The sequence below is a fragment of the Diabrotica virgifera genome, chromosome 5 (genome assembly GCF_917563875.1).
Source record: "Diabrotica virgifera virgifera chromosome 5, PGI_DIABVI_V3a".
In the NCBI taxonomy this organism is placed as follows: domain Eukaryota; kingdom Metazoa; phylum Arthropoda; class Insecta; order Coleoptera; family Chrysomelidae; genus Diabrotica; species Diabrotica virgifera.
This window is the reverse complement of record NC_065447.1, coordinates 147,904,853-147,928,922: the sequence shown is the minus strand read 5'-3', so window position 1 is coordinate 147,928,922 and position 24,070 is coordinate 147,904,853. Positions and strand designations below refer to the sequence as shown.

The 24,070-nt window shown below is 32.7% G+C and overlaps 1 protein-coding gene across 1 annotated transcript in view; it reads left to right on the top strand.

Moving 5' to 3' along the window:
* The window catches only part of LOC126884495 (uncharacterized), a 210,063-nt gene that overhangs the window by 138,893 nt on the left and 47,100 nt on the right, over positions 1 to 24,070 (top strand). The window contains exons 10-13 of the mRNA XM_050650433.1: positions 4,436 to 4,566; positions 11,193 to 11,276; positions 11,428 to 11,487; positions 19,907 to 19,969. Coding sequence (XP_050506390.1) covers positions 4,436 to 4,566; positions 11,193 to 11,276; positions 11,428 to 11,487; positions 19,907 to 19,969 — 338 coding nt within the window. The remainder of the gene's footprint in view (positions 1 to 4,435; positions 4,567 to 11,192; positions 11,277 to 11,427; positions 11,488 to 19,906; positions 19,970 to 24,070) is intronic.

Here is a 24,070-nt window from a genome sequence, read left to right as displayed (position 1 = left end):
GGAATGCTTACATTGAGTGTCCCTGTTTAGGATTTTGTCCTCTTCAGGGTTTGTAGTGAATGTGATATGTAGTCAAACATCAGACAAGGGCCGCAAAAGCAAACAGTCCGAAAACACACTGGGGCAAGTGTGGTGGTCCTGGTTTTCCTGGGTTATGCCGGACGGTGGTGGTCCAGAAGACTATCAGACAACAGAGAAGAAAGAATGATGGAGTTGGTGTTGGTTCCATTGACATATGTGTGTACTGTCCGTGCTTTGCCCTCGACCAATCTCCCTAGAAACCATTGTACGCCAACTGGCAAAGCCAGCGGCTCTCGTCGGCGGTCAGGAGGTGGCTTTTGAGCGCGGCGTGGACAGTGTGAGTTCGAATGTTTGAAAATAGTTGCGGCTATTTTCTTGGGACGAACAGGTATAATTGTGCAATGAAGTTGGGAAACCGCAAAAAACCAACTTCTCCCTGTTCGGGGTAACGATGAGGATTAGATGTGGAGGGTGCGGTAGGCTAGCGGGGTAACCTCGAGGATATCTTCGTACTCAGCCGGGAGATCGTCAATGCATGATTGCATTAGAATGGACGGTGGATGTAGTTTTTTCCGTTTGGGCTTTGGCTGCGTACGTGGCCAGAAGAAGAACAGGAACATTTTAGAGTATTTTGGGTGTCGGATTGGGGACCGTTGATAATTTTTGTTGTGAAGTTCCTATTCAGTGAGAGTATCCTCTCAGTGATTTTGGGGACGTTTGAAATGTTATGGATTTCGTTGCTGGGATATCTCCAGGGCTTGTAGTTCGCTGCACGCAGGATTCTACGTTCCGCTCGCAACAACACGTGATTTTGGTTACGATTGAATAAGCAGTAAAGGCCTGATTTGTATTCGATGACGGGTCGAATAAAGGTTTTATAAGTGTGTATGAGAGTCTTTCTGTGTGTCTTGCCAATTGCCCCAGCGAGAGGATTCAGGAGTCTGGCTCTATTTCTTACCCTATCTAAAGTTGCCTTTAGGTCTGCATCCCAGTTGAGAGTCTTGGTAAACAGGACTCCCAAGTAGTTAGCAGTCAGGCTGAGCAAGAGCCTTTCTCCCATCAAACTCAGTGGGTATTGGTCGTGATCATTTCTGATGATTTTATGTGACACAGAGGGAGCGCGAAACACAATGGTGGTTGTTTTATTCGCATTTAGTGTGACTCTCCACTTATTGCACCATTCTTCGACCACGTTCAACAGAGTCTGTGCTCTTCTATGAATAAGTGGTGGGTTATATCGCGTGGTTGTTGTGAGCAGAGCCGTGTCGTCAGCGTACAGGAACAGACGAGTACCTGGGATATTTTGATTTGAGAGGTCACTGTTGTAGATGATGTACAACAGTGGTGCTAGGACTGAACCCTGGGGGACTCCAGCTTGTGGAGTAAAGGGGGTAGACTTGTGATCGCTTACTTTTACTCTGATAGTTCGGTTGTGAAGGTATGAGTGTACAATTTTGGTAAATTGTAATGGTAGCCCGATGTCCATAAGCTTCCGAACAAGTCCGTCGTGCCAGACCTGGTCTTGAGCCTTTCTTTTAGGATTAGCTCAAGAACCTTTCCCAGAGTGTTTATTAGAGAGATAGGTCTGTAAAATTCCACGTCGGTTCGGGGTTTGCCTTTTTTCAGAAGCATGCTAGTGTTAGCCACTTTCCAAGGAGTAGGGAAGTGGCTGTTTTTGAGACATGCATTGAATATTTTAGTGAGAAGAGGGATAATACTCTCAGGAAGTTTCTTGAGGCACCTTCGGTTGATGCCATCAGGCCGGGAGCGCTGTTTTTACCTTGTTGGCAAAAGCTCTCCGTTTCCCTGTTTGTGAGGGGGTCCATGATAGGATCATAGACTGGGTTGTGGTAGTTGAGAGTAATATTTACTATGTATTCTGTGTGGAGTTTAAATAAGCGATCAAAATTCGGGTTGTCAGGAGTTTGAAAATTGTTTTGAAGCGAATTTTTGAATGTTTCGGTTTTCCCGTCTGGGGGAATTGACAATGTGATTGTTGACCAACAGATGGGATGGTTGAGATTGTTTTTGTTTCGTTAGGACTTTGAATTTGTTCCAGAATTTACTTCCGTCCATGTAGTCCAGTTTTGAGGTAGTATCCTCCCACCGGCGAGCCGTTAGGTCGGATATTTCTCTCTTTATCCTGGCACAGATTCGGTTGTATTCTGTTTTGATTAACGGATTTCTGTTGGCCTTGTATTGGCGTAGAAGACGCCCTTTTTGTTGGATTTTGGCTATGATGTGTTGTGGAAGTGCCGGAGATGTATAGGTTATTTGTTTGAGTGAAATTGCGTGCGTGAGAGGACAATATAATAATATATCATATCATATGTGGCTTGGTTCTTTTCTGCACAAGTATCTACGGCATATTTTACAACCTATGAGACTGTTAATAGGAAAAATACATATTTGTGGTATGGTTCCTTTCTGCAGAATCCCGTCCAATTATAAAATCTATCAAATGGCCCGGCGAGCTTCTGGCTTTAGAATCAATAAATTTTCAGTTAAATTATTAGCTGAGATCTATTAACTAGTTTATGTGAGGATTAAGTTAATTAAATGTAATAAAATTCAAAAAGGAGCTATTTCACTTGACAACACAGTAGCCATAGCTACTTTGTTGTTGCACTCGTGTAGATTATTTTTTATTTTCATTGAAGGACCTTATAATATTAGTACATTGTTTACCGGGTAGGAAAAGCTTAACATTCCTGGACGACTGTGAAGATTGCTAAGTCGAGGCGCAAGCCGAGACTTAGCAACACAGAGTCCAGGAATGTGGCTTTTCCTACGAGGTAAACATACTATTTTTCCGCAAATCGTTTAAAATTCGACAGATATTGATTGATTTAAAAAAAACGCGATAATTTTATTCCCAAATAAATGGTGCTTTGAAATTCCTAATAAAATTACTTGGGTTACTATGGAAACGTATTGAGGTTGAATTGTCAAACTTGACGCTTATAAATTTAATTGCTGGTGTTCTCGAAAGTAAAATGATAAGTGATGATGAAATTTCCATTCCTGGGACTCCTCCAGAGCTGGTTGAGGCAGTGAATACTGCTTCATTAGAATTATTGCCAAAGAAATCAAGAGAAAGAGAAAAGTACGAAAATGCATACAGACGTTTTATGGATTATCGCATGAATAAAAATACGATTTCTTTCTCAGAAAATGTTATAATGGCATACTTCCTAGACCTTTGTTTAAAGATGAAATCTTCAACATTATGGGCCAATTATTTTAAATAAATAGAAATATTTTCAAATAAATGTTTTCAAAATATAAATTAATTCTTTATAAGCAATGTGTTTTCTATCATTTATGTAGAACACTAACAACTGTACGGAAATATCATTTCCTTACAGTAAGGAAATGACATTTCCTTACAGTAAGGAAGTCCTGACTTTTTCTTCAAGAAATTTTGACAGGAATGTCAAAATTTCCTGGCGATTTGCGGAAAATTATATTTTTCGTTATGTTGCCAGGCGCGAGAATATAAAAAGTGGATGGTTTCCCTACAGGTCAACATACTACGTAAAATTGACCATTTTACCTACGTAAAATTATTTTCTATATTTATTGCACAAACTTTCAAGGATTGACTTTGTCATTTGTTTATCGTCATGGTTGATGCAAAACGAATCGAATATTAAATTCGGGTGCCCTGCTTGGCTATATGACCGACCGACCATTTTTATTGTTTAATTTAAATAAAAAAGAGTGTGTGTACTTTTACTTAGGCACGTAAGAAGTTATACTTCTATTTTTATGATTTCAACGAAACCAAAATATATTTTAAACATTTTAATTCTATTTTTATTTAAATATTAAACTAATTTTAATAATTAAAATAATACCAAAAATAATAACTTAAAATAAAACCCTTTCGAATTTCGGCTATATTTTTGTCAAATTTTAAAATCCTAAAAATGGTAAATTCTCGATAAATAATGTTAATCTGTCATTTTTTGACGAACTGGAGCGTCCCAGCAATTGCTTTTCCCTTGAGGAATCCTAGAAAATCTAAAAAACGACAGATTTTCTACACTATTTTAATAGAACTATAACTTCTAACATGCGTACAAAGTGCACACACATTTTTTTTTCTATATTAATAAGTCCAAAAAATATATAAAAACTATTTAAAAAGTCAGTACAATTATAAACTCACTTTTGTCCCTGTTCCTGTTCTCACAACTTTTAAAACAAAACTTAACCATATCCATAATAATAAAAATGAGTTCACATTCTTTAACCACAGCCGCCATATTGGATAATTCTTCGTATATCAGAGCTACCGTATAATGTATCTGCGCCTGGCACCAACAATTTTGATGAATTCGCTCACATTTACATTCACTCACAATCGCACATATGTAAAGAAGTATAACTTCAAAAATGAAATTTTCAGGGACATGAAGATATGTTTGTTGCGGAATACACTCCCTCCATCACAGTATTCCCCAAAAAGGATATTATATATTTATACCAGACTGAAGAAGAACAGAGCCAAATAGATTTGGAACAAGCCGTACGAACAGCGTAAGTTATAGTTACATATACATACTATACAGGGTCAGGCAGATAAAGGGCCTATTAGAAATATCTCGAGAACTCAAGGTAAGAAAATTATGAAAATCGGAATACAGGGGTTTTGAGGTGTGAACTATTTAATGAAAATATTTTGGTCTCTTTGCTACTTCCGGTTATACCGGAAGTTGGTTGTAACTTCGTTTTTTTTTTAAATTGGACACCCTATATATTTTTACATTTTTGAATTCTCCTTGATTTCTTCTTTCTTAAAATATAAGTTTTTATAATATTATACAGGTTAGGTTAAAAGATAATTACGGTTTTTTATTAATTTCGTAGCAAAATTCACACCCTGTAGAATTGTAGTAGTTTGACATAATAAACTCTTTTTATGTTCAAATGATTTTTAATATAGTCTACTATGTTAAGAATTATTGGTATAGTTAAATTTTTCCTTTTTTGTATACAGGGTTGGTCGAAACTCAGAATGAGTATTTTCTGAGTTTTCTTAAATGGAACACCCTGTATTTTAGTATTGTAATGAAATGTTATTTTAGGATACTTTTTAATTTCTTAAGCAATCCCTATAGCTAACTGCTTCAATTTGTGAGTTATTGGTGATTCAAGCCAAACATTAATTGCAACACAAAATACCTGAAATTTTATTAGGCTGGCCTTAAAAATATTCAATCACAAATAATTTTTCGGAAATAAATACATACTAATCGAGACTGATACTTAAAATTGCCAATAATGGTTCAGCTATCAAAATATCTACGTAGTTAAGATTGTTGGTGCGATTAACAATTAAGCACAAATTAAAGCAGTTGGGTATAGGGAATGCTTAAGAAATTAAAAAGTACCATAAAATACCATTTCATTACAATACTAAAATATAGTATGTTCCATTTAAGAAAACTCAGAAAATACACATTCCGAGTTTCGACCCACCCTGTATACTAAAATTCAAAATTTAGCTATACTAATAATTGGTAACAATAGTAGACCATATTAAAAATCATTTGAACATATTAAGGGATTTTGATTTAAAACTACTACAATTCTACAGGGTGTGAATTTTGCTACGAAATTAATAAAAAAAACGTAATTATCTTTTATTCTACCCTATATAATATTACAAAACCTTATATTTTAAGAAAGAAAAATCGAGGAGAATCCAAAAATGTAAAAATATATAGGGTGTCCCATTTAAAAAAATGAAGTTACAATGAACTTCCGGTATAACCGGAAGTAGCAAAAAAACCAAAAATTTTCATTAAATGGTTTACACCTCAAAACCCCTACATTCCAATTTTTATAATTTTCTTTACTTTAGTCCTCGAGATATTTCTAATAGGCCCTTTATCGGCCTCACCCTATATATTAATTCCCATATTTATTATCCTCTCGTTCCATTCGCTTGAATATACAGAGTGTTTGGTAATAAATGGGCCATAGCTTAACCTCCAATTCCTGTGGTTAAAATAGGCCGATTTAAGCTGACTTACCTTAGTATGAAAGTTGATAATAACCGAAATACAGGGTCAAAGTTAAACTTTTATTTTATTTACTTTTGAATATTTCCTGACAGGCATGAAACAACACGAAATTTGGAGAGTGTGGGTTTTTTGGGACGAGAAACCTAAATTCCCCACCAAAAATTATGTAGTGCCCAGGGGAATACATCTTTCAGGGTTCATTTAATATACGTTCAATTTTTTTTATTCCCACTCTGCATAATTTTGAGATCAAAACTTTTATTCCCCTATTATATTTGCTTAAAAATGTATATTACATTAACATTGCTAAACTCAAGAGATAAACGCGTTTTAAATCTACGATGCAAAATTCAATTTTTTGCATTTCATTGTAGTTACTAAAAACCATTTGACATATCCTTGTCATATTTATAATAGATAATGGTCATTAGTAGGGGAGGAAAGTATGCTAAATTTGCAGTTACTCGAGCGTTATTGGAACCTATTGATTTGTGAAGATTAGGTCCTAAAGCCAAAAAAAAGTTAAATAAAGTTTTCCATTTAAGGGGGGATTTGCACTTTTTAATTTAATTTTCCATTTCCAACAATCGTTTTTTCCGATTATGGCGTCATTTATCCATAATTCGAAAATATGTATCGAATAAAAGTGACTTATTTTTACGTAAGGAATCCAAATCTGCAATAAAAAAATGGGGGCTCCTCTTTAATATTTTAAACTGACCCCCCACCCCACCTACGTGGGGGGGGGTCGTGTTTGGTGTCACTCGATAGATTTTTCAAAAATATTGATTACGTATATTTTGTTGTTTTTCGATCTGATGTTTATTCGCGAAATATCGCGGGGTTCCTATTTAAAATTTGAAATTTACCCCCACTCTCTCCGTGGCGAGTCGTGTTTGGTATCATTCGATAGATTTTAAAAAAATATTAAACACGTATTTTTTAGTATTTCGATCTGATGTTTATTTCTTGAAATATTCGCTTTTTTCTTGTGAAACTTTGTGACTCACTCATTTCAAATCGTCAACTCAAACCGTCAGATTTTTGAAATATGCACTATTCTACATGTACTTAACTTACCTTATTCTTATCTGACGATTTCGAGTTTTTCTAAGTAGATTTTTTTTCGGACCATCCTTAACGAACTCCCCAGTATTAATATCCAATATATGGTAGAGGTACATTTACCGGGAACAAGGTTTCTCCCCATGTCATAATCTGACGCGCTCAGTAACTGCAAAAATCCCCGCTTGGGCTACCCTACCATAGTTTTCGAGATATTTAAAGTTAAATACGAAGGGGCATAATACACATTATACAAATTATCTGTGCCGTTTCCTTTTTAACTTCAAAGATACCGAAAACTAATGACGACTTTATCGTTACGAATGAAGAATATATTATTTACATATAGTCCGTCCGCTATAACTTTTCCCATGCGGTACGATTAATTTTCAATCAAATTAAGTCAAAACATAAATTGAAACGAACGTCGATGTGTATATACATTTTGTATACTGTATACTATATACTACACACATCAGCGTACGTTTCACTTTCTGTTTTGACTTAATTTGATTGAAAAATAATCGTACCGCATGGGAAAAGTTATAGCGGACGGACTATAGAAAGTATTGGAGAATCTAAAAATTATGCTAAAATAGCAGCTCCGTCAGTGGTTTAGAATTTGGGAAGGGTTAACCATTCACTTTTCCCTGTCGTACGCCTGTGGTAGTAGCCAGAAACGATTATTTAACATAATTTAGTAAGGTGTACAGTACCAACACTTTCTGGTAAGTATGATAACGATATGTCTAATAGTTTTAAAGTAATAGTTCTTAAATTTATAAAAAAAATAAAAAATTATATGAAAAAAAAATAATTTAAAACTTATTTGACATATCCGTGTCATACTTGGCACAAAGTTTAGGTACCTTACAGTGTACAACCTACTAAAATATAAATCGTCTCTGGCTACTACCAGAGGACTACGAAAGGAGAAAAAGAATGGTTTATCCTTCCCAAATTCTACGCCACTGAAGGAACTGCTATTTTAGCATAATTTTTTTATTCTCCAATACTTTCTATGTAAATAATATACTCTATTCGTAACGATAAAGTCATTAGTTTTCGAAATATTTAAGTTAAAAATGAAATGGCGCAGTTATTTTGATTACTGTATTATGCCCCGTCGTTTTAACTTCAAATATCTAGAAAACTAATGACTTTATCGTTACGAATGATATTTACAGAGTATTGGAGAATCCAAAAATTGCACTAAAAGAGCAATTCCGCCAGTGGCGTAGAATTTGGGAAGGGTAAACCATTCATTTTGCCCCGTTGTACGCATCTGGTAGTAGCCAAAAACGTTTGTTTAACATAATTTAGTAGAGTGTGCAGTACCTACACTTGCTGCCAAATATGATAAGGATTATGTAAAATGGTTTTCAGTCACTACAATGAAATGCAAAAAATTGAATTTTGAATCGTAGATTTAAAATGCGTTTATCTCGAAAAAGGTTGAGTTTAGCGAGATGAATATAGTATACCTTTTTTAAGAGTCAACAGTAGCGCGTCATCAATATAACTTCGAGAGATAGCAGCAAACCTTTTTTCGAAAGTTCTGTGAAGCTTTGGCAACAGTGCGTCGGGATTATTTGACATAACTTAAATATGGTGACATTAAATCATAGACGCGCTAAATGAATACAATACGCTAATAGAAAACAATTTTATTATTAGTAAATAAACATCTATTTATAAAAATAAACCAAAATAGGTGAAAAATTTATTGAAAGCGTGTATTTTGGTTTTTTTATTTAAATTTAAAATTTAACTTTTAAACTATTGATGATATTTCTAGATTAAAAATCCTGCTAAAACTTTACATACTCGCATTAGAATTCGAAATATTTTTACGTAAAATATACTTACCTATAAGTAAAACTCAAAATTAACAATAATCTATTTTTTAAAATAGTCCAACTTAGTTCTGTTACACAAAAATATAATAAATTAATTATAAATAAACACTAACGAATTCTTAAAATAATACATTACTGCACTGAACAGATATCGAGTACAGATAACAGAACAGCAGATAAGAGAATCGTTCAATTATACTTAGAAATCTGACGCAGGTTTTTCAAAATGACAGTTACTATTTCTGTATGTTGCCTAATCAGTTATTAGTTATAATTTGTGCGATTTCTTGTTAGAGAAGAAAAAATTAGTAGTTCTAATGTGACATAAAATCTGGGCATGGGATAAAAAAAGTTTATTTGAAAAAAGTGTATTGTTTTGTTCTTCTTAATGGCGGTACAGGCTCGTTTTTTTAATATTGTATTTAGTTATAGAGTAATTTTCACTTTTTAACATATTTCTCAAATTGGACTGTGTACCGCCATTCTTTACTATATTACGAATATGTGTGCCAAATACCTCAACAAAATATTTAAAATTAAAGCTGCAATCTTGGACCGCGTTTTTGATGATGCTCCACTGTAGCCTCTTAAGGGAAACGGAGCAAAATGCAATTCAATGGGTTTTAAATGTATTCATTTTTTTCGAATCCTGAGAAAACTGACAAATATTTTTGAAAAATTGAAAGGCAGAATGAAAGACTACATTATTACCGAGGGCCGAAAGTCCCTGAAAACTTCTATAACGTTTATTTTATTAAGTTACAGGGGTGAAAATAAAAGAGAAAATTTAGTGTGATTTTTAATTGCAAATATTTCATTCAAAAGAAACTTTTTATTTATTCTAAGGGACTTTCGGCCCTCGGCAATAAAGTAGTCTTTCATTTTCCGTTTAAATTTTTCAAAAATACCTATTGTTTTCTCAGGATTCGAAAAATATGAATACATTTAAAACACATTGAAAATTTTGACATACGTCAAAATTTTGCATTTTGCTCCGTTCTCCTTAAGTAAAAATAATAGGGGAATAAAAGATTTGAACTCAAAATTATGTACAGTAGGGGATAAAAAAAATTGAACGTATTAAATGAGCGCTGAAAGTCATATTATGTGGCGCCCTCTGGGTAATATATAATTGCTGGTACCAAATTTCGTGTTGTTATCCCATGCCTGTCAGGAAATATTCAAAAATAAATAAAATAAAAGTTTAACTTTGACACCCTGTACTTAGGTTATCAACTTTCGTACTAAGGTAAGTTAGCCTAAATCGACCTATTTTAAGCCCAGGAATCTAAGTTGAAGGTATGGTCTATTCGTTACCAAACACCCTGTATATGCGAGTTCGAGTGTAGCTGTAAATAATTTCGGGGAGACAGTGTCACCCTGTCTAATTCCACGTTCTATTCGGAACATTTTGGTATCTTCATGAAGTCGGACACAAGCTGTACCAGTTTTGTAGATACTCTTAATAAAAACAGTAGATCGGTAGTCAGTGCGCAGTCAGCCAATGCTCCAATTTGCTATAGTATCAAACGCCTTTTCATAGTTATGAATATAAGAAAAATATGCTGGTTGTTTTGTGTTCACTTTTCTATTAGCGTTTTAATAACTTGTAGATTGTATGTAGATGATCCATCAAGAGATGATCATTTTTGTTGTCAGTCAGGCTGGAGCGGAGCCATGAGATATATTTATGTATTTATAATATACTTATTATACGTATATATATATATATATTTTTTTAAATGAATAACCATTTTCAATTTCTTTACTTTACTCTCTTTACTCTCATTGGAGTACGAAGGGAACCATGCTCGTTGGAACTTACCGCGCTGAGCAGATGGGACGTGAATTATAAATTGTAAAATTCCCTCATCTTCCTTAGTCTCAGCATCCGTATGGCTTGCAAATTGTAGAAGCCTCGGAGGTGTAACCAGAGAAGGTTCCCATTGTTTTCAGTCTGGTGGGATCTAGAGTAACATTATGTTATTCTATATGCCATTAGAGTGAAAACTTAGTCTTTTTTCATATATTTCTTTATGTATATACTTAAATTTGTTAATTTTTGATTCTCTATAGCATGATCTAGATGTCAATCTAGTTTACGGAATGTTATAATGGCGACTGACACTTCGTAACAATTTTATTAATATAAAAAACTTTTAATTTTATTTATTATGGCTCTATTTTATTATAAAATACAATTTTTTTTCAGAGGCTCGTCACTTGAAAGAACAGATCGCCAAAGAGGAACCTTATCTATGCAAAATATAACTGACGAACCAATTATTCTGCCAAGGTAAGGAGAGTTTTAATTTCTATTTAAAATATTTTTTCTCAGAAATTCGTGTATCTTCAAAATATGTCAGTAAGTTAAATTCATTTGCGATATTATAGAGATACTTATATACTTAAATTTTATTATATTTATATAATAATATTATTCCCAGATCAACTTTAGAACTGCAACCTAAACCCGGCAGCACCTCAACACCTAAAGGCAAAGATCGGTAAGTATCAATTTTTGTTTTATGCTAGGGCCACACTAGCGTCTAATTCCGTTAATTATCGCATTATTTGACATTAAAGAGAGGTGTAGCCACGACTTCGCGCGCTAATTTGTTATTGCCATTATTAGGCGATAGCTCGAATGGCGGTTTCTTTCGACACATTAAAGGAGTTAGTACGTCACTTGTCGCGTTGTATTGGCTACGCTAGCGCTGTTTAGTTATAAACGCAACAAGTCCTATCAAGCTTGCAGTGTAATTCGTGAAATACATACTATTCTATGAAAATTTAGTGGTGTAACGAAAAAATAATCAAATTTTTAACAGTGTTTGAAATATAACCTTGTTTATGGGATGCCCGACAAAAATCACGCAATAATCGTGGTGTGCTCAAAGTGCGAATTGTGCAGTCATTATCTTTTCCAGCGACGAGACGGTAGATCCATTTGCTTTGCTTGATCCATTTAGAAAATAATAAATTCATAAAATAATAATTAGCAGTTGTAAAATATAACAGCATAGTAGCTTCGACTTTCATCTTGAAATTATTTGATTAAAAAATGCGTTTACTACTGACTACGCGCTTAAATAAGTGTGGCCAGTGACTTTAATGCGCAGTTTAATCCATAATTTTTGGTGTATAAATTAATAGGATAATGAACGTTAAACGTTAACGTTAGTGTGGCCCCAGCATTGTAATACAAGAGGACATTTTGGAACAGCAAAATTGAAATAAAAATAGGAGGTAGGGGAGTCAATATAGAACGAAAACTTATATTGTTTCGGAAAAATTCAAACAAGCTCATATTTTTTAAAAGTTTTTTTGTTAGTTATAAGTAAAAAGTTCTACTCACAGATTTAGCGGCTAATTGTTTATTAATTGTTTAAACAATGACAATTGTTTTGTATAAATAATTTTAAAAATATCGTTGAATTCATCATTTTACTTCCATTAAAAATATTTCTATTTTTTTATGATTATGCTGAATCTGAATCGGAAATTACAATAAGAAAATTCAAACAAAAATTTTGAGCTCTTACACAGTGTGTTTGCGTAACTAGGAATGATATTATGGGAAACTTTTTTTATTATAAATTTTACGAAAAAAAGTTATTCTTCATAAAATACTATGCATGGTCTAAAATCTAAAACTCAGCCATCAGATATCAAACTTTATCAACTTTATACGAGGTTTGTCAAAAATATGAATTTCTTTCAAGAGTAAAGTACCTTTATATTTCAGAATATCAAAAATTGATATTATGAAAAGTTGTTTGGAATTAAAAACTAAACTTACGTGCATAGAAATCGGCCCACTCAAAAATTTGGTCAGTTTTGATGTCTCATATTTCCTAAACGTATTGGTCGATTTAAGTGATTTTTTGAACATGTTATAGCCTGATTGTTTAACAATATCACTGTAATAACATTGTTGCTAAACAGGTAAATTTTCATTGTATACCGGGTCTACCAATCAAACTGTGTTTTTTTTAAGTTCGCATCACCCTGTGGAATATTCCAGCATTTATAAAATACTCAAATTAAAACCCAACTATAGCCTCAGGCTTTCTTAACATTCTGTTTTTTAATTCATTCATTTATGTTGGATAATAAAAAACTTAGGTATTTTAACAACTAGATATGTTATTCATCAATACACGGTGTTCCTAAATAAGTGCGACAAACTTTAAGGGATAATTCTGTCTAAAAAAATAATGACAGTTGGCTTTTAGAACGTATGTCCGCAAATGTTTCTTTTCCGAGATACGGGATGTTGAATTTTTCCTTACAAACTGACGATTTATTTAGTGCTTTAAAACCAGTTGAGATATGCAAACAAAATTTGGTAGGTTTTAAGAGATAGTCATTGCGGATTTTTTTACATAAAATTAAGAATTTTATATTCACCATTACCGTGCATACGGGTAATATGATCGGTCATATTACACGTATACGCGCTAATGGTGAATATTAAATTCTTAATTGTAATGTCAAAAAATGTGCAATACCTAAGTCTTAAAACACACCAAATTTCATTGACATATCTCACCCTGTTTTAAATAAATAAAATAAATCTTCAAATAATTCAACATCCTGTGCCTCGGAAACGAATCATTTGCGGATATACGTTTACAAAGCCAACTGTCATTATTTTTTCATGCAGAATTATCCCTTAAAGTTTGTCGCACTTATTTAGAAACACCGTGTATTGATGAATAACATCTGAGTTGTCTAGTTGTTAAAGTACCTAACTTTTTTATTATCCAACATAAACGAATGAATCAAAAAACAGAATGTTAAGAAAACCTGAGGCTATAGTTGGGTTTTAATTTGAGTATTTTATAAATGCTGGAATATTCCACAGGGTGATGCGAACTTAAAAAAAACACAGTTTGATTGGTACACCCGGTATACAATGAAAATTTGCCTGTTTAGCAACAACGTTATTACAGTGGTATTGTTAAAGAATCAGACATGTTCAAAAAACCACTGAAATCGGCCTACAGGTTTAGGAAATATGAGACATCAAAAATTACCAAATTTTCCGATTGGCCGATTTCTATGCACGTAAGTTTATGTTTTAATATGCAATTACATTCTTCTAATTGAAAAAAAAGCAAATTTTTCTCAAATTACGGATACCCAATATCATTTTATTACAATAATTATGATAAACTACACTGCGCGTCATAGAAAACGGTCACCCTAAAAATGGGTCATTTTTGATGTCGCGTATCTCCTTAACCTGTTGTCCGATTTAAATGATTTTTTTAATATGTTATAGCCCTATTCTTTGTCAATATCTCTGTAATAATATTTTTGCTAAACAGGTAAATTTTCATTGTATACCGGGTGTACGAATAAAACTGTGTTTTTTTCTCAAAGTTCGCAACACCCTGTGGAATATTCTAACCTTTATAAAATACAGAAATTAAATCCCTACTATAGCCTCAGGTTTTCTGAACATTCTATTTTTTGATTCATTCTCTTATGTTGGATAATACAAAAGTTACGTACTTTAACAACTATTCATGTTCTTCATCAGTATAGGTTGTTTGTAAATAAGTGCGACAAACTTTAAGAGGCAATTCTGCATGAAAAAATAATAACCGTTTGCTTTATAAACTTATGTCCGCAAATTCTTCGTTTACGAGATACGGGATGTTAATTTTTTTTTACAAACTGACGATTTATTTTATTGCCCTAAAACCGGTTGAGATATGCAAATGAAATTTGGTAGGTTTTAAGAGATAGTTATTGGAAATTTTTTGACTTGCAATCAAGAATTTTATATTCACTATTGGCGCGCATATGGGTAATATGACCGATCATATTACCTGTATGCACGCCAATGGTGAATATCAAATTCTTAATTGTATGTCAAAAAATGTGCAATAACTACGTCTTAAAACCCACCAAATTTCATTTGCATATCTCAACCGGTTTTAAAGCAATAAATAAATCGTCAGTTTGTAAGAATAAATTCAACATCCCGTATCTCGCAAACGAAGCATTTGCGAACATACTATTGTAAAGCAAACTGTCATTATTTTTTAATGCAGAATTGCCTCTTAAAGTTTGTCGCACTTATTTACAAACAACCTATACTGATGAAGAACATGAATAGTTGTTAAAGTACATAACTTTTGTATTATCCAACAAAAGAGAATGAATGAAAAAGCAAATGTTAAGAAAACCTGAGGCTATAGTTGAGTTTTAATTTCAGTATTTTATAAATGCTAGGATATTCCACAGAGTGTTGCGAACTTTGAGAAAAAAACACAGTCTAATTCGTACACCCGGTATACAATGAAAATTTACCTGTTTAGCAAAAATATTATTACAGGGATATTGACAAAGAACAAGGCTATAACATATTCAAAAAATCACTTTAATCGGACAACAGGTTTAGGAGATACGCAACCTCAAAAATTACCCATTTTTTAGGGTGTCTGTTTTCTATGACGCGCAGTTTATTTTACTCTCAATTTTACGAAAAAAAGTCATTCTTTATAAAATTCTCTACCTTGTCTAAAATCTAAGATGCAACCATCAGCTATCAAATTTTTTCAATTCTATACGAGGTATGTCAAAAAATATTAGTTTCGTTTACGAGTTGAAAGTACCTTTATAGTTCACAATATTTCAATGAGGATGTAATTGAATATTGAACATAGATTTTAATTCAGAACAACTTTTCTTAATAGCCATTTTCGATATTGTGAAATATAAAGGCACTTTACTCTTGAGCGAAATTAATATTTTTTGACATACCTCGTATAAAATTAATAACATTTGATATATGATGGTTGCATCTTAGATTTTATACGATGCAAAGCATTTTATGAAGAATAAGTTTTTTTCGCAAAATTGATAATAAAGAAGTTTTCAATAGGTTTCATGTTACGCAGACATACTGTATAAAAGGTAAAAAAAAATAATTTTTTTGAACATTTATTATTGTTTAAACTTGTTATTAACTGTATTTTAGGTAAGCTTAACAAAAAAAGTTTTGATGACTTTGTATAAACATTTTTTACTGATAATTTTCGGTCTTTGTATTATATTTTTCATCTTTCTTAATTTTCTCAAAAATAAATTATTTATTTTATTTTTAAAGTAAAATAATTTAGTCCATTCAAAAGACTTTATCTATAGCTTAAAAAAAACACCTATAAATTTGTAATATATCCTTTTAAATTTAGTTGTTTTCTAAAAGTTACCTAAAAAGTAAGTTGTGCAGATTTTAGAGTTTTATAGGTAAAATTGTATTAGTTACAATTTTTTAAATCATTTTTAAACAAAATTCATGTAAGTCTCACTTTCCGCCCAAACCGTACTTATGATCGTATTTTTTTTTTATTACAAATATAATATAGTTTAATGTTCTTCTTGTATTTCCAATTTTTAAAATTCAATTTGATCAATTGATTAAAAAATTATACCAAATTATCTCAAACTCGCTCTACGTCGAACGATGCTATACAGTGCGCCAATATTTGTGAGAGCGGTGACTTGAGCGTTATAAATAAAAAATTGTAGAATCTGTAGATCTAATATTAAAAAAATCTTTATATACGGTTTCTTTGTAAAATTTTCTGAATTTTTCAACGGCCAATTCAGTTTTTTTCTAAAATTTATATTTTCGTAGGTATTTAAAAAACAACTAATTTCGCAGTTTATTTGTTTAATAAAAAATAAAGCACCCACTTTCGGAGTAGAACTATTTGATATGTTGTTTATTAAACATTTCTTAATGAAAGGACCCCGCAGAAACCTTATTGGAAATGGCTCTCGGTCAAATGCTCTGAAACTTTGGGTTCTGGTAGTCCTTGATCATACTAGTGACGTCATCTATCTGGGCGTGATGACGTAATCGCTGATTTTTTTAAATGAGAATAGGGGTCGTGTGATAGCTCATTCGAAAGATTATTTAATTCTTTATTCATAATATAAACATTAACGTAATTATTTATACAGGTTGCCCAAAGACACTTTATTAATTAAATTAATAGAGACAAAAAGAAGAATGTATATAATTTATTTAATTCTAAAAACATTTTATTGTTGTCCGAAAATAATAAAAAAATGTTTATTTGATAAATAAATATTGTTTTCGCTTAAATTCAATATTAAAGTTGCCACCCACCTGCCTCTTAGGAGTTTGGCCATTTAATTTAACCGAAAAGCAATGTTTATTTTTCAAATTAACATTTTTTTCTCTTTCCTAAGAGCAGTAAAATGAATTTTGCATTAAATAAATTACATACATTCTTCTTTTTGTCTCAATTAATTTAATTCAAAAAAATTTTTTTTGCACCCTATATAAATATGTTTATATAGGGTGATATATAGATAATTATGTTAATAATTATGTTAATTTATAGATAATTTTGTTTATATAATTATGTTAATGTTTATATTAGTAATTTATACCTTTGGATAATTATGTTAGTGTTTCTATTAGTACATATAGAATTGAATAACCTTTCGAATGAGCTATCACACGACCCCTATTCTCATTTAAAAAATCATCGATTGCGTCATCACGCCCAGATGGATGACGTCACTAGTATGATATACAGGGTGTCTAGAAACTCTCCCGACAAACGAAGACCGGAGATTCTTCAGATAATTTTAAGATAATTTAGCCCAATTTACCTAGTCCGAAAATGTTTTTAGGGGAGCTAGAGCTCTTTAAAGATGGCGTCTTGGAATTAGTTTTTCTTAAATATCTCCAGAACTCTTCTATTTAGAAAAATGAAAACTGGTAAGCTTATGTATCTTTCAAAAATAACTCGATTCCATCAATTACGAATTTCTAGTATTGGTCATAGATGCCCGTTTTGGGTAGGGCAACGGGTATTTTATCGCATAACTTTTATGTATTTACGTTCTAAGCATTTTTGACACAGGAATATTAAATTGTCAGGTATTCTAGTACTAAAATGAACTCTTACTTTAAGTCGGTATGATGCACCGTTTTCTAGAAAAATCGACTTGAAAATTTTTCGTTCATTGAATTTGAAAAAAATTTGAATTTTTTTTTTCAAAAATAGGCGGTGTATTTTACCGACTTAAAGCAAGAGTAACTTTTAGTCCTGAAATACCCCATAATTTAATCATCAAGTGTCAAAAATGCTTAAAAATTAAAGACAAAAAGCTATGCGATAAAATAACCTTTGACCTACCCAAAACGGACGCATATGACCGGTAGTAGAATTTCTTAACTAAGGAAATCGATTTATCTCTTTCAGATAAATAAACATACCGGTTTTCGTTTTTGTAAATAGTTTTTTTAATTTTTTTTTCAAATTCAACAAACGAAAAATGTTTAAATCGCTTTTTCTAGAAAACAGTGCATCCTACTGACTTGAAGCAAGAGTACCTTTTTTTACTAAAATACCTCACAATTTAATAATTTAGTATCGAAAATGCTTAGAAGTTAAAGACAAAAAAGTTATGCGATAAAATAACCGTTGCCCTACACAAAACGGGCGCATATGACCGGTACTAGAAATTTGTAATTGAGTAATTGATGTAGTCGATTGATCTCTAAAAGATAAATAAGTGTACCTGTTTTAGTTTTTCTAAAAAGAAGCGTTTTGGAGATATTTAAGAAAAACTAATTCCAAGACGTCATCTTTAAAGAGCTCTAGCTCCCTTATGAAGCATTTTCGGACTAGGTGAATTGGGTTAAATTGTCTTAAAATTATCTGAAGAATCTTCGGTGTTCGTTTGTCGGGAGAGTTTCTGGACACCCTGTATATGATAAACAAATTTTAATTTAAAAATAAAAATCGACCTGATTCGGGATTTATCTCCAGAATCGCCCATTCTCGAGAAAATGAATTTATTCCAACTCAAACGTCCTCACTGTACATATAACTTCAAAGGCCATGAAATTTAGTAGGTTTTAGGAGGTAGTTATTGCGCATTTTTTTGGCATACAATTAAGAATTTGATGACCGGGTAATATGACCCGTATGCACGTCAGTGGTGAATATAAAATTCTTAGTTGTATGTCAAAAAACGCACAATAACTACCTCTTAAAACTTACTAAATTTCAATTGGATATCTCAACTGGTTTTAAAGCAATAAATAAATCGTCAGTTTGTAAGAAAAATTTCAACATTCAGTATCTCGGAAACGAAGCATTTGCGGACATATGTTTATAAAACAAACGGTCATTATTTTTTCATGCAGAATTACCCCTTAAAGTTTCCCGCACTTATTTAGAAACACCCTGTATTGATCAAGAACGTTGCTAGTTGTTAAAGTACCTAACTTTTTTATTATCCAACATAAGCAAATGAATCAAAAAGCAAGATGTTAAGAAAGCCTAAGGCTACAGTTGAGTTTTAATTTCAATATTTTATATATGCTAGAACATTCCACAGGGTGTTCCAAACTTTGAGGAAAAAACACACTATCATTGTTACACCGGTATACAGTAATACTTATCTGTTTAGCAACAATATTATTACACCGATATTCTCGAAGAATAAAGCTATAATATATTAAAAAAATCACTAAAATGGGACAACAGGTTTAGGAAATACGAGACATCAAAAATATCCCATGTTTAAGGTGGTGCGTTAATTTTGATGCTTAGTGTAAAATCAGTGTAAAGTCGTTCCACGCGGTAACCGAAATAAAGGTATCGCAAAATTTCGCGTTTCTTATAAAATTGATCAAGGTAGAGATTAGCGACTTTGATAATGGACGACTCATATACAGACGATACAAAATTAATATGTTCTACAAATGAAGGGGTTTTTCTATATATCTATGATACATCTCACACAATATCACAATTTAACATTTATTTTATTTTGCTGTGATTTTATATTTTTGCGATTGTATATATTTTATAAGATATAAAATGTAATTTAATTACATATTTGTATTATCTCTAGACCCACTTCTTTGGAACAAGAATTACCACCAAATATTAGCACAACACCTAAGGGCAGGATCCGGTAAGTATCAATTTGATCTAATAAACACATATGATTTTTAATAAACAAGAAAACAAGGTTAAATTCAAAATATATATAAATACCAGCAAAGTTAATCAGATTTACAAAAATTACTATGGATGGATCTGGAGCTAAAGTAACAACATAGGAAGGTAGCACAAAAGTAATTGCATTAGAAACAGGAATGCGATAAGGCGATTCCATGTCAAACACATTCATTATTCAACATAGCAGTAGAAGGAACAGTCAAGCCCAACAAAATTAAAGGATTCTATATTAAAGGAAATTCTATAGCCTACTCCTTAACACAAATAGTTCCATATGCAGATAATATTATTCTTATGGGAAGAGACAAGGAAAGATTAAAAGAAGCAGTAACAATCCTGGCAAAGGAAGCACGGAAAAGAGGTCTAGAAATTAACGAAAAAAAAAAACAAAATATCTACAAAACAAAATATCTCTAGAAGAAAAGATAACAAGACGAGAGAAATCAAGATAGAAAACTACACTTTTGAAAGAGTTACACAATTTAAATATTTGGGAATAATAGAGAATGGCCAAAATAAGAGAAGTGAAGACGCAAACTTATCCAGATATACAAAACTGAAAATATACAGAGTTGCAATCAGACTAGTAGTTACGTACGCAGCTGAGACAATGTGACTCACAGAAAAGATGAAGAAAATTTGAGAATATTCGAAAGGAATATTCTCAATATCCTCAGACGGATTATGAGCCCGATAAGAATGGACAACGAAAAAATGAGGAGGAGAAGAATAAACCATGAACTAAAAGACATAATGAAGGGAGAATATATAGTTAGATTTATTTAAGCGCAGAGAGAAAGATGGCTGGTACATAGAGAGCAAGAAAAACGACCTACTGATTAAGAAGATCACCAGATAGAAACCAAAATCTGAAAGACCAAGGGGAAGACCCAGAGAGAGATGGGAGGACCAGGTCATGAGAGATATCAAAATTCTGAAAGCGAGAAATTAGAGGGAACTATGCACATATCGAAATGAGTGCAAGAAAATTGTAACGAAAGCCAAGTCATACAACAAACTTTAACAACACACAAGTGGAATGTGGAGTGATTCACCGCAATAAACGAATCAGAGAGCTCTAAGTAAGAGCAGCAAACATTCCATCCGGAATGAAAAGCCTTGATCTTGATGATGATGATAATGATGATGATGATGATGATGATGATGATATGATGATGATGATGATGATGATGATGATGATGATGATGATGATGATGATGATGATGATGATGATGATGATGATAATTAAATGCAAACCGCAGATATTATTCTTCAGCTACATCTTGGGCAACAAAAATTGCTCAATTATGAGCAATATTGGTCAACTGCGACGTAACAAAATATCAACCAATTTACGGCAACGGCAAATGATTTGGCAAAATGTTTAGCAACCACAAGATTGAGCGATAAGAAGCAACGCGTAGAAACTAGGCAATACTTTGTTTCATATATAGTCCAGGCTGTATGCTCGGCACCGTTAGGTAAATTATGCCGATTCATTTTTTGCACAAACTTACTAAAAAAGAGGTCCTTATAACAAACATATCCACAGCGTGCCAGGAGGTACCGCGATCAGAAAATTGTTTAAACAATTTTTTAAACAAATTCAAACAGTCAATTTTTTTACTTTGGACAAATTGTTTTAGATTATTTGGGTCATTGTGAGCAAAAAAGGTATCTTGTGATTTTTTTGTAAAATTGATTGTTGTCAAGTTATACGCGATTTAAAATTTGAAAACGCGAAAATGGCCATTTTCAAAGCTTAATAACTCAGTTAAAAATTATTATTATGAAAGTCAGTCAGAAAGTCACAAAGTGACCAAATTGAAGTTTAAAACTCCTCTACAAGATACTGAAGAAATTTTTGTCATTATTTTATTACTAAGCTGTTATTTTTAATTATTAACCATGAGCGCTAAGCGCGTATTAGGCGGCCGTCAATGGTGAGTGCAGAGATGCACCATTTCGACCGTCGAATGGTGCATATCACTGGCACTTACATTGACGGCCGCCTCAATACGCGCTTAGCGCTAATTGTCAATAATTAAAAATAACAGCTTAGTAATAAAATAATGACACAAATTTCTTCAGGATCGTGTAGAAGGCGCTTTAAACTTTGATTTGGTCAGTTTCTGACTTTCATAATAATAATTTTTAACCGAGTTATTAAGCCTTAAAAATGGCCATTATCGCATTTTTCAAATTTTAAATCGTGTAGGTATAACTCGACAACAATAAATTTTAGAGAAAAATCACAAAAGGCATGTTTTGTTCATAATAACCCAAAGAAGCTAAAAAAAAGTTGTCCGAAGCGAAATAATTGATTTTTTGAATTTGTTTAAAAAATTGTTTAAACAATTTTCCGACCGCGGTACCTCTTGGCACCCTGTGGATTTGTTATAAGGACCGCTTTTTGAGTAAGTTTGTGCAAAAAAAAACGAATCGGAATATTTTACCTAACGGTGGCGAGCGTACAGCCTGGACTAAGTTAAAGGCTATAAATATGCGTAATTCACCCCTATTAAGCTGTATCGCGAATAAAGTTGATTAGGCAAAAAATTTAGTGCTATATATGTGCTAATTAGTTGCTCTAATCTGAATTTTGTTGCTCAAACCGTTGACCAGGAAATCGCGTTGAAAGTGGGAGGGTCTTCTTGATTTGTTTGGTGAAAAATTTACTTCTATTTATGTGTTAATTAGTTGCTCTAATCCAAATTTTGTTGCTCAAACCGTTAACCAGGAAAACGCGTTGAAAGTGGGGGTCCAGCTTAATGGCAAGCTGGACCCCCCACACCGAAGAAAGTTTAAACTTCTTGATTTGTTTTGTGAAAAATTTACTTCTATTTATGTGCTCATTAGTTGCTCTATTTCAGATTTTGTTTCTCTAAGCGTTAAGCAGGAAATCGAGTTGAAAGTATCGCGTTGAAAAATCGAATGTTTCGGGATTTATTTATAAAATCCCCCATTCACGCAAAAATGAATTTATTCCAACCTTTACGTGCTCACTGTATATGTCTGTGTTCTATCTATGTTAAATAAATTATTAGTTGCTCCTACATATTTGGCACTAAAATAATTTAGGGAACACGTACCATCGAAATATACTGGTATCTGATTGTATTGCTCATTGTTTTAGTGAATATAGAAGTCTTTCGTTGTACGTCTAATGAGAAGCTGGCCCCGCCCCACTTTCAACTCGATTCCCTGCTGAACGTTTAGAGCAACGAAATCAGAAATAGACCAACTAATTAGCACATAAATAGAAGTAAATTTTTCACCAAACAAATCAAGAGGTTTAAACTTTTTTGGGTGTGGGGGGTTCAGCTTGCCATTAAGCTGGACCCCCCTTTGAACGCGATTTCCTGGCCAACGGTTTGAGTAACAAAATTCGGATTAGAGCAACTAATTAGCACATAAATAGCACTAAATTTTTTGCCTAGTCCGAACTTTATTCGCGATGGTGTGGGGTGCAGCTTAATAGGAGTGAGCAATTCAGTTGAAAAACTGTGCTCGCCAATCGCCATGGACGACATTCTTGCAGTTGCAGCTTGTAGTGCTTTTAATATTATGAGTCAAAAGTAAAAAAGAAAAAAAAAAGAAATAGACGTATCAGGGTGTGAACGTTTTTATCAAGACGGAAGCAAATTGTATTGTGTTGTAAATTAAATATTATATTCAAAATTTGTACTAGAATGTCCCGAAGTGATTTTGAATTCCGCAGTTTTTGGCATTATTAAGATATATCAGACACTAAGATACCTACAACATGTCGATGAAGTTCTGGTGGAAGAATGGGAACAACTAGATCAAGAAACTATTCTATGGCAAACTAAAATGACAACCAGAAGGAAAGAGAAAACGAGGTAGACCGAGAAAAGTTGGAGCGAAGGAATAAATAAAGAGCTGAGAGAAAGAGACATAGTGAAGAAACCAGGAATGAATATGAAGCGGCGAGAAGAAACGCGAGCAAAGTGTGTAGGAGTAAGAAAAGGGAGCATATGGATAAAGAGCTTCAAGAGATTGAAGAGCATTATATTAATAAAAATGTAAGAAA